The sequence below is a fragment of the Papio anubis genome, chromosome 13 (assembly GCF_008728515.1).
Source record: "Papio anubis isolate 15944 chromosome 13, Panubis1.0, whole genome shotgun sequence".
NCBI classification, from domain to species: Eukaryota; Metazoa; Chordata; class Mammalia; order Primates; family Cercopithecidae; genus Papio; species Papio anubis.
The window spans coordinates 55379260-55391480 of NC_044988.1; the positions used below are offsets into that span (position 1 = coordinate 55379260).

General features: G+C 37.6%; 1 protein-coding gene across 2 annotated transcripts in view; it reads right to left on the reverse strand.

Annotated features, from left to right (window-relative positions):
* Window positions 1-8825: 8825 nt before the first annotated feature.
* PLAA (phospholipase A2 activating protein) overlaps window positions 8826-12221 on the reverse strand; it is a 41213-nt gene continuing 37817 nt past the window's right edge. For both annotated transcript variants that reach the window (XM_009188660.4, XM_031654288.1), the window contains exons 13-14: window positions 10971-11135; window positions 8826-9562 (exon numbers count right to left, since the gene is read on the reverse strand). In XM_009188660.4, the coding sequence (XP_009186924.3) occupies window positions 8997-9562; window positions 10971-11135 (731 nt within the window). In that variant the 3' untranslated portion in view covers window positions 8826-8996. The remainder of the gene's footprint in view (window positions 9563-10970; window positions 11136-12221) is intronic.

The following is a 12221-nucleotide window of genomic DNA, read 5'->3' on the forward strand; positions in this document are numbered from 1 at the left end:
TTATGAACTTGGCAGATGAATCACAGTCTTTGTCCTCTCACACACTTGTTCTAGGACACAAAGGCATTGTTCTACCTCTGGCGATAGAGAAGGGGAGAAAATAGACAAAATGCAGGCCTTCATAAGCATATTTTTAGTGAGGGGAAACAATAAGAAAATACACAATAGGAAGTGCTTCTGTCCTCACTCACTATGGCACTCTGCATTCTTCTTACCATTTTTCTTCAGCACCCTTAAACACTACCACACATATATTTATCTGTCTCCTTCCACTTGAATGTAAGCTCTTTGAAAGCAAGGACTTTGTTTTATTTGCTGCTGCTTTTTTTTTTTTTTTTTTTGAGACAGAATCTCGCCCTGTTGCTTAGGCTGGAGTGCAATGGTGCGACCTCAGCTCACTGCAGCCTCAGATTCAAGTGATTCTCCTGCCCCAGCCTCCCGAGTAGCCGGGATTACAGGCACCCACCACCACGCCCAGCTAATTTTTGTAGTTTTAGTAGAGATGGGGTTTCACCATGTTGGCCAAGCTGTTCTAGAACTCCTGACCTTGTGATCTACCTGCCTGAGCCTCCCAAAGTGCTAGGATTACAGGCGTTAGCCACTGCGCCTGGCCTTATTTGCTTCTTTATTCCAAATATCCCACTGTCCTTATTAAAAATTTGACAAAGGCTGGATACAGTGGCCCAATCTGTAATACTAGCACTTTAGGAGGCTGAGTTGGGTGGATCCCTTGAACCCAGGAGTTCAAGAACAGCCTGAGCAACATGGCAAAACACCATCTCGACAAAAAAATACAAAAAAAAAAAAAAGAAAAAAAAATTAGCCAGGCATGCTGGCACATGCCTGTAGTCCCAGCTACTCAGGAAGCTGAGGTGGAAGGATTACCTGAGGCCTGGGGAGACTGAGGCTGCTGTGAGCTGTGAATGCACCACTGCACTCCAGTATGGGGGACAGAATGAGTAAAATTAATGGCTAGAAACTAGTCTTTTAATAAATGAGGTCGGGAGGAGGTTTGCAGTGCTCTTACATCGCATGGCAGAGAGATATAGCTATAGGGACTTAGCTGCTACTGAGAAGTTTACAGTCAAGTGGGTTTTGGAACCACAGGTACAAACTGCTTTCTATATGGGGTTCTGCTGAATGGAAGACAGGGGAAGGACTTTGATTTATGCTAGGAACATGCCATAGAGACATCACAAGCCTGACTTAGAGAGATGTCTCTTTAGGTTGAACCATATGAAACTGGCTTTTTACAGGTTTAAAATGGTTGAATGTTGATTCAAGCAGCAGAGAGAGAGAGAAAAAAAAAGGAAAATGTAGTTGAATATTGACAGCTTCATATGGTTCAACTTAATATGCTTAAGAGGCTCAGCACTAAACATTGCTATGGACTTAAAGCTCTGCAAACAAATGCAGACTGCTTTTCTGCCCAGAACAAGTATATATGGGAGGGTGGACAGAGATTGGTTCTTACACACCAATTTCAGCAATGCATTGAGCATTGATCACAATGATTGCCAGGGATAGGCATGCATTAATGCCGGGGTCAATCAGTTCTCTGGGATTTTATAAAGAGATATTAGGTGAGAAATTTGCTCTTTCACACTAAGTCATCATTTAATTTCATTAGTCTACTGTAAGGAAACTGTCTCTTAGCTGCTCGTTGTCGTGTTCTCTGTCTTGTGACAATTCTCAGAAAATGAGGCCAACAAAAGCACTTCCGGAAATAAGTAAAAAAAATCCTGATACTATTATTTTCCATCAGTGAGCCAATGTAGTTCTTTTTTTTTTTCCCCCATTAAGCTGATCTGAGTTAAGTTTTTTGTTTTTGTTTTTGTTTTTTGAGACAGCCTCACTCTGTTACCCAGGCTGGAGTGCAATGGCATGATCTCGACTCACTGCCACCTCCACCTCCTGGGTTCAAGCCATTCTCCTGTCTCAGCCTCCTGAGTAGCTGGGACTACAGGCGTGCACCACTATGCCTGGCTAATTTAGAGGGTTTCACCATATCAGTCAAGCTGGTCTTGAACTCCTGACCTCAAATGATCCCCCGCCTTGGCCTCCCAAATTGCTGGGATTACAGGCATGAGCCACAGCACACTGCCTGATCTGAGTTGATTTCTGTTGCTTGCAACCTGAAGTCCTAATTAATAGTACATGTAAGACCTTCCATGATCTGACAGCATTTTTCTCTTCAGCCTTTCCTAGAAATATACTCTTCAGGCCTGTTCAACAGCCCCACATATACTTACTGCATCTAAGATTCATTTTAAGTATAACTTATTTAAAACATTTCCACATCACTTCCATTCTCAATCCTCCTAAAATTAACCACTTCTTTTTTTTGTAACCCACTGTTCTCCCTAGAGTGTCCAGAACTCTTTACTGCAGGCGCTTGCTCAGTTTCTTCTCCAGTATACTGTTAGTTCCCAGGAACTATGCATATACATTTTTTTGTAGTCTCAACACCTAATACATTGCCTGGAACAAGCTAGGGATGCAAATATTTGTCAAAATTCTAAACTGATAATTTCAGGACCCACACAGAGCTTCTTTTTCTATCACACTTGTAGCAAATTGCATTAATGACCCCAGTTCTTCACTTCTCCCTATATCCACAGCTTGCAATGTAATTTGGCAGTGCTCTTCTGCTACAGGCAAGAGACATAATTCCCTACCCTTCTGCTCAGCCATCTAACTTACTTTGGCCAAATGGATGTTAGCAGATGTGCAGCAAGTGGAGTCTCAAAAAAGCTTGTGCAATTAGGATGACTGACTTGTGCTTCCACCATCATCATGAAAATTATATACCCAAAGTGGCCCACTGGTCCCAGAAGATAAGAAACAAGTAGAGCACAGCTGCCTCAACTAAGCTACCCAGACAAGCCCAGCCTGGAGGTGAGTCCTCAGACAACCTGTAGAAACATGAATGAGCCCAGCCAGGACCATACTACCCGAAGCTTGAAACTCCTGAGCTAAATAAAAACTATTATTTTTGTTGTTGGTTGTTGCACACTATTACTGTGGCTATAGTTAACCGATATGCACTCTGTCTAAAAGAGACCCTTTCCCTGTATTTCTCTGTTAGTAGTAAGAAGTCTTCAAAACTGGTTTGATATTGTCACTATACGATATACGGAAGTCTTACAAGAAATCTTGAGATCACTGCTAGGGTTGTAGTATGCATATATGTGATTTTTACAGTCCAGCAGAACAATTTCTTGCTGGGTCCTGGGGCATTATAAGAAGTTTAAAAGAAGTGTAAGGATTTTGAGTTCTAAACAACTTTATAAATATCCTTCAGGATTACCCCCCACCCCATGGGCATTTTTTCCCCAGTAGAAATAAAACTTAATTACTTTTTCCCCCCTTTTGTTTGTTTTTGTAAAGGCAATTATTATTAAAGAACATGGTAGCCTTGTAGTGTCTTTGGAAGAAATGCTTGCTAAACATTTATGTGGCCATCATTTTGCTAGGCTTTTACATGAATCTTCAATTATTCATCTGTCATATGAAGTCCCACTGTACAGATGACTAAACTAAGGCTAAGGTTAAGCAACTTGCCTTAATTCATTACTAAGTGGTGGAAATGCTATTGGAATGTATGACTTCTGAACGCCAAAGTCAGTGCTCCTTCACTATTTTATACTGCACCTTTGATTGCTATTACTACTGAAAATTTTAAATAATACAGAAATAAGTGAACATTTATTGAATGTATTAGTTCCTTTGAGGACACAGGAAGGAAAAAAATGTCATTCAATGGCTTAAAACCACTTTCTTTTGATCCATGTCATGCTTATATGGCACTAGTAGCCACTGTAGTTGCTATTTTGATAAAGAGGCTACTACAAATTGATATTTTTCTTCATATTGATATCCAGTTTTGGCAACATCATTGATTAAATACTGCTATCTTCTCCATTGTTTAGTTACTACTGACTTATACAGATTTGACTTCTTTCAGTTTCTTCACCTGTGTAATACCTACCTCATAATGAGGATAAACTATGCATATACAACTAGAAAAGAATAAGTGATTAATGCAGGCTGTCTAGTTGTTTTTTGCATTGTTACTTGGTTTAAATCGTTGCAAACTGTTGTGGTAAATGTTGCTATATACCTTGAAATCTGATGATCACAGCCATTTGAACATTTTATTTTTCTGAGTTATCACATGTCCAGGAATTCCAAGGTCAGGTTTTAAGCCCCAACATCTCATTTTAAGCCTAGGACCAACATCAGACTATCTACTTTACAAAAGGGCTTTAGGCAACTTTCTCCTATTTACAGCTTCCATTACCCACCTTATTCTAAAGACTATTTTACCCCTTAAGGAAGCTCAAATATGATATAATCAAGTCAAAATAACAAGTACATATCACTGTGCTATTCCTACAAACAAGTTTTTTTTTTTTTTTTGAGAGGCGGAGTCTCACTCTGTCAGCCCAGGCTGGGAGTGCAGTGGCATCTCATCTCGCTCACTGCAAGCCCGGCCCCAGGTTCCTCAAGGCCATTCTCCTGCCTCAGCCTCGGTGCAGTTGGGACTACAGGCTCACCACCGCTAATTTTTGTATTTTTTAGTAGACGGGTTTCACCGTGTTAGCTTGTGGGATGGTCTCGATTTCTGACCTCGATCCGCCTACTGCCTCCCCCAAAGTGCAGGTAGGGATTATATGGAGCCACCGCTACCGGGCCCCTACAAACAGTTTTAATCTCAATGGAAACGACTTTCAATTTATAGGAAATAGGTGGTGCAGGCCGACTCCAAGATAGCCCCAGTGATCCCTCCCCTAATGGTATTCACTGCCTTGCATAATCCCTTGATTAACTTCCAACCAATACAATACCTTGATGTTGAGATGTCACTTGTGTGATTAGATTATAAAGATTCCAACTTTGGTCCTGCCAGCAGACTCCCCCTTGTTGGCTTTGATGAAGCAACTTGCCACACTGGGGAGGCCCATATAGCAAAAATCAGAGAGGGCAGTCTCTGGCCAACAGCTACCTAGGAATTGAGGTCCTCAGTCCAACCCCTAAAGAACTAAACACCAACGATATGAGCTTGAAAATGAAACCTTCCTCAGTGGAGCCTTTTGATGAGACACCAGCTTTGGCTGATACTTTACAGCCTCAAGAGGATCCACCTAAGCTGTGTTAGGATTCCTGAACCACAGGACATTTGAGATAATGTGTGCTATTTTAACCCACCAAGTTTTGGAGTAATTTATTAAGCAGCAATAGATAACCAATATCAAAGTCTTGTAGAAAAATATTTTACAAACACAAAATGTGAGGTGCTTCACATGCTGGAGTGCCCTAAAAATTTCAAAAAGTCAATGATAGTTTTAAAATATGAAAGACTATTCTAGATTAAGAAGTCAAAGAAGCATATAACTAAATAACTATTAATAGATACAATACACAAACCTTGAATTTAGATCTTTTTAAAGCAGAAGTTATAAAAGGCATTCTTAGAGCAATGAGGAAATTTGAAATATGGATTAGATATTAGATATTATGAAATTACTAATTTCCTTAAGTGTGATATTATCGGTGACAAATTATGTTAAGAATGCCCTAATTCTTATAAGATGCATAATGAAGTATCCAGTTGATAAGCATTTAAGTAATTTCAAAAGAAAGTATAAACTATGGAGATGAAGCAAATCTGGCAAAATGTTAATAACTGTGGAATCTAGTTAACAAGTCCATGAATGTTCACTGTACTTTTCTTTCAATTTTTTGGTTTGTTTTGAGACAAAGTCTTGCTCTGTCAACACCCAGGCTGCAGTGCAGTGGCACTATCATGGCTCACTGCAACCCTGACCTCCCAGGCTCAAGTGATCCTCCCACCTCAGCCTTCTGAGTAGCTGGGATTACAGACACGCAACATCATGTCTGGCTAATTTTTAATTTTTTTGTAGAGATGCGATCTCGCTCTGTTGCCCAGGCTGGTCTTGAACTCTGGGTTCAAACGATGCTTCCACCTCGGCCTCCCAAAATGCTGGGATTACAAGTGTGAGCCACTGCACCCAGCCTCTTTAAATTTTTATGTATGAATATTTTTATTAAAAAATTGAAGGAAAACTCATGAAAAAATGCTATTAAAGTCTTCAAAACTATTTATAATCACAACTATACTGCATATAATTTCTACAGAAAATAATGCATTAGCGATTAGAATAGTTTTTTAAAAATAGATTGAATAACACTTTAAAAGTCTGGAATTTATCTAAGATTTTCAGGAAGGATGATACATCACAAATGGTCTTTTATGCATTTTATCATTTCCTAATAAAATAACCATAACATACAAAGTGGTAACTGCTAAGGAACCTACCTCCCACTCTTATCCTCAGAATTATCTCTGTAAAGAATCCATTTTTACCTATGCTTCTTCCATCACTTAAGAAGATTATGAGGTAGATAATAAATTTCATTGCATTGCTATTTAGTTATAAATTCAGCTAGTCATATAAATAGTAACATACTCATCTAAAGGAACCTAATGCCAGAAAGAAAGTAATAGTTATGAAATGGAGACAATAATAACTTAACTCTTTTGTAGGCAATGGGGTTTCAAATGCAATATGAAGTACATTAATTCCAAGAGTTGTACCACTAGAGGTGAGATGGCAATGTAAATAGTCTAAAAAATGTACACTATCTTGATCTACCGATTCCATGTATAAAATGTTCTTAGGGAACTAGTAAGACTCTTGTGAGATTTGTCGTATCTTTGCTTGATAGCTGAAAATTGGAAACAGTGCCAGTTAGTAAGAAATGGGTATTAACCATATGATAGAATATTATATTTATTAATGTGGAGCTCTTGGTACCAAATATAAGTTTAAAAATCAGGTTATCAAAGAGTATGTATGATACAATGCTTTTTTAATAAAATAAAACACATTTACATACATAGTCACTATGCCACAAGATGTTACGAATAGTTTTCTCTAGATAGTGGCCTTACAGGCAATTTTTATTTGGGGTGTGTGTGTGTATGTTTTACTCAGTAAATGTTTATTACTTTTGTATTCAGAAAAAACATTAATAGAATCATAGGAAAGTTTAACTAAAAAAGAAAATATCATATTATTTAACATATCCTTGAAGTGAGATTGCTTCCTTTTGCTAAGCTATATTTTGTAATCTCCACAACAAACATTAAATAGTAAAATAAAAGTTGATATAAAAAAACTTGCACAGTAATAGGAAGCAGTGTTTACATTCTGCCGCTCCTTACATTTTGAAAAGGGAACTCATAATCTTAACCAAGACTATTTCTTATCATTATTCAAAAGTACCTACTTTTCCTAAATATTGCAAATAAATTATTTGTACTTATTAACTGAATGCTAGACTGGACTTATTAACAAGAAAGCAGTGTATTGTAAAGGAACCAGTCAGACTTGGGTTAAATTCCTAATTTTGCCGTTTAACTTTGACATAACCACCTAAACCCAATCAACAAAAAGAAAAGTATAGGTTATGTAACTGAGCCAGTGAACAGAATATTTAAAGTCCAGGTACACACCAGGAAGTTGCAATTTAATACTCAGCAAAGTACATATCCCCTTCTATTTACATTTTACTCATTTCCTTTTGATATTCCAGAAGTTTTTACTTAGATTATTCTAGACAATTAGAACCTTTTCTTGCCCATTTGGGGAAGAATTATTCTTCTAAGGCTGTAATTTGGCATTAAGCCAGGAAATTCATGGTTCTTTATACCGTGAATATTGAGAATGTTGCTCACTGTATTTGGCAATGTCTTCTTTATGAAAAGATCTTTCCCACTTTTGAAAATAGAATAGTTATGCCTCTCTCAGGAAATTGGGTTACCTCAGACACAATAAATTGTGTAATTAATGTGATGGTTTCTTCTTTGTGTTAATTGCTAGGATGTTCACACACATCTGTGACCTCCTCTCTAGAAAGGATAGCATGGCATGTACTTTGAGTAGTTAACTCCCTCTTGGCTTCACTTTTTTTTTCTCTCTTACATGATTCATCCTATTATGTCTACTTCTGAAAGCAGGGATAATACTCGCCCTCATTTAAAAGGGTTTTAAGGATTAAATATCAGTGTGTCTACTATACTGCCTGGACAACATAGAGGGCTCAAAAATAGTAATTTCACATGACAGGTTCTAGACTTTCAAATAACACAGTTTGATGTACTCTTGCTTATGTAATCACTTGATAAAATTCAACATGTTCCAAACTCCCTTTGAAATAATGGAAAATGACAAAAATAAATAGTCAAATACCAGAACTAGAATGAAAAATGAAGTTACCTCAAACAGTGAAGGGCAAAAGAAACTGGATCTAAGCCTGGAGTTAAATTGAGACCTCGTCTGTCTGAACTGATAGATGACTAACATAGTTTACCAACTGGCTTTTTCTTCATCTAAAAATAAGCCATTTAACAAATATATTTTAGGATTTATAACTGACAAATCAAGAAATTATCTTATATTGTTTTAATATATGAATAATTTATAAATTATTTTATAAATATAATTTAAAAATTTTAAAAATAGTTACCCTAAAACAAGACCTTGAAATGTATCAGTGCTGTTTGAAAAACCTAGCAATGAAGATGGAGAAGTTAAATAAAAGATAATTGACAACAATTAACAGTTTGGTGTACATAATAAAAGCAAATTATATGAGTAACAGCCCTTATTTTCTCCTTAGTGGCTAAGGTAAGGGGAAGATGTCATTGTCATTGTGTTGTTGCTGATTATAGCTCTTTTTAAATTTGTTTTCATACTCTTGAAAACCTACCCAAATTACACAGGAAAATCTCACAGTTCAGCAGTGCAAAAATTTTATTTCCTTGTTTCCCCTCCCCACCACTTTACAAGATGTAAAATTTTACTTAATCCACAGTATTCTCTTTTTTAATCATCTGTTATCAGTCATGTCAAATGTGAGGAAAAAAACACTAATCAATTAAAAATATCCGTCCCCCTTCCCCACTGCTACAGCAAATTTAGGATAAATCTACAGCATTCACTTACTTTAGCTGGTTCTGATACTGAGGAATACTTTTTTATTTGAGAATCAACACCTAAAGACTTGGCTAATTGTACAGCATTTGAATCATCACTGATAAGTGTTCCAAGAGCCACAAGAAGTCTAAAAGTGGCTTCTAAGTCTTGTACTACTTCCAAGATTGTGCTAATTAGTGACAAACATTGAGCTTTCCCTTCAATGTTATGGTCTTTATGAAAACAAACAGAATAGTTCAGGGCCAATGTAGCCAGAGCAATGTGAATGTTCTTATTGCTCCCTGATTTCAGTTCTATTGCATGGGACATCAGTGATTCCCTCTGGGACATCATGAGTTTTTGTCCTGCCTGGCCAATAAAACAATTGCAAAAAGTCCTGAGAGCAAGCAGCTGGTTTGCTGGCTTTCCTTTAGGGTTCAGAAGATTGATAAGATGACTGCTGAACTGAGTCCCTTCCTTTTCATTGCAGAAGTTCTCATTCACACTGGGGTGTTTAATTGACAACCGAAGAATGTCAAGTGCAGGAAAGACAATATCTATTAAAAAAAAAAGTCATTAATGCTTATGAAAATAAAGAAAATTTCTTTTGACTATCAACTTTTAAGGATTTTATGTTCCCACTACAAAATTAACCATTTTAGAAAATGTGAAAAATCATGTGTCAGCTTTTAAAAAATGCACATATTTCTGAAACTTTTGTTAATTTTCCATAATTTTATAGAAACTAGATTAATTATTGTAAGATCATATTCACTTTAAAATAAGGTAACTCTCTCAGGTTATCAAATAGCCTACACACTGTGAGTATTCAAAAATGAATGGAAAGAACAGGGCACAGACCTTGCTTTTAAAACTTCTGAAGACCGAACAATTAAACGGGAAATTCTTTTTTTTTTGAGACAGAGTTTCACTCTTGTTGCCCAGGCTGGATTGCAATGGCGTGATCTTGGCTTGCTGCAACCTCCACCTCCCGGGTTCAAGCAATTCTCCTGTCTCAGCCTCCCAAGTAGCTGGGATTACAGGTGCATGTCGCCACATCTGGCTAATTTTTGTATTTTTAGTAGAGATGAGGTTTCATCATATTGGTCAGGTTGGTCTCAAACTCCTGACCTCAGGTAATCCACCCACCTTGGCCTCCCAAAGTGCTGGGATTACAGGCGTGGGCCACCAAGCCCAGCCAGAAAGTTCTTAAGAATTCCAGTTAACAAGTGATAGGATGCTTATAGGTTGGTGGGAGCTTTATAATCAAGGACTTGGGTAGATGCCATCTGAATGAATGCACAAAGTAATCTTAGCATCACCAAAGGTGAGAAAATCCAACATTATGTGCTCCATAATATAAAAGTAGTATGCATCATCATTTATAAAGAATTTTACCTAAAAAAAACTCCTACTGAACCAGAATCTAATTTTGCCACTAGCAATAAATACAGAGATGGAGGAACACATCAGCAAAATCCATAATATAGGACATTTTATTGAAAAAAAAAAAAAAGGCTTTTTCTGCAATAAATCAATGGCATGAAAAAAACAAAAACAAAAACAAAAAACGGGCAAGGACTCTTTGGGAATCAAAAAAGATTTAACTGACATAACTGGGGAAAAAACCACCAAACTTATAGTGCATGTTTATAGCCTAGGGTTAACAGGTCACTAAGAGTATCTTGGATGCCTGGCAGGGAATCCACAAATGCTCTCAAACAGTAAACAAACTGGTGCATATATGGGGATCATTATATTACCTTCAGATTCTCATAAGGCATGTAACGAAAACAAGATTATCAATTCCAGTAGTGTAGTGAACCCTTTTCGTGAAGATTTTCCATAGTGAACTAGAACTACCCAAGTTAACTTTTATTTAATCTACAAATACCAGTAATATTGATAGAAATGAAGATAAAATGTCTTGCTTTCTAGTTATATTTTTGAAGAGTGTTTATTTACCTTCAGGCCAGTTAATAGCTTTCCACAAAATCTGAAGTTGCTGGACTGTGGGTTTTTCTGAAGAACTGTTACATATTAGAGACAGTATCTTCTCAAGTAGTATCAAGTCATCCTCAGTTAACTTCTTCTCTTCAGGTGCAGTTCCATTAAGCTCCTTCAGTTTACCTAAAACCCAAAACCAAACTTTCAAAATTCCCTAACTGTAATTGGCCAGATAATATATAAATGTCAAGACTTTCAATAAAAGTACTCTAGTGTACACCATGGGGATTTAAGATGTTTCTCAGCAATTATCACAATCATCAAAAACCATAAAGTAAGGATAAGGCTTGTGAGCTTTGTCTTTTTTTTTCTTTGAGACGGAGTGTTGCTCAGTCACCCAGGCTGGAGTGCAGTGGTGTGATCTTGGCTCACTGCAAGTTCCATCTCCCGGGTTCAAGCAATTCTCCTGCCTCAGTTTCCCAAGTAGCTGGGATTACAGGCGCCTGCCACCACGCCCAGCTAATTTTTTGTGTTTTTAGTGGAGACAGGGTTTCACTGTGTTAGCCAGGATGGTCTCGATCTCCTGACCTCATGATCCACCCTCCTCAGACTCCCGAAGTGCTGAGATTACAGGCGTGAGCCATCACACCCAGCCCTGTTTTTTCTGTTGTTGTTTTTTTGAGACAGAATCTCACTCTGTTGCCCAGGCTGGAGTGCAGTGGCTTGATCTTGGCTCACTGCAACCTCTGCCATCGGGATTCAAGCGATCCTCCTGCTCCCGCCTCCCAAGTAGCTGGGACTACCAGCATGAACCACCACACCAGTTAATTTTTGCATTCTTAGTAGAGATGGGGTTTCACTATATTGGCCAGGCTGACCACCATGGTGACCAACTCCTGACCTCAAGCGACCCGCCTGCCCTGAACTCCCAAACTGCTGGGATTACAGGCATGAGCCACCACGTCCAGCCTCCATTTTGAATGACTTTCAAAGAAATATGTGTAATATATATTCAAGTATAAGTCAATAACCTAGTTTCTCCATGAGAAAATTTATAATAACTTTTTAGCCAATTTATGTCAACTTCTACAGTTGTCAATGAAATAGTCAAAGAGTTAAATGCCTACTGATAACATTTAATTTATGACTTAGTTCCATATGCATATCTGACATCACATTATTTTAAAAATTTATTTAATGGACATACTGCCCTTTCTTCCCATGTTCACATTTCATGAAACAATTTCCTTCAAATCCTTCACACGTATC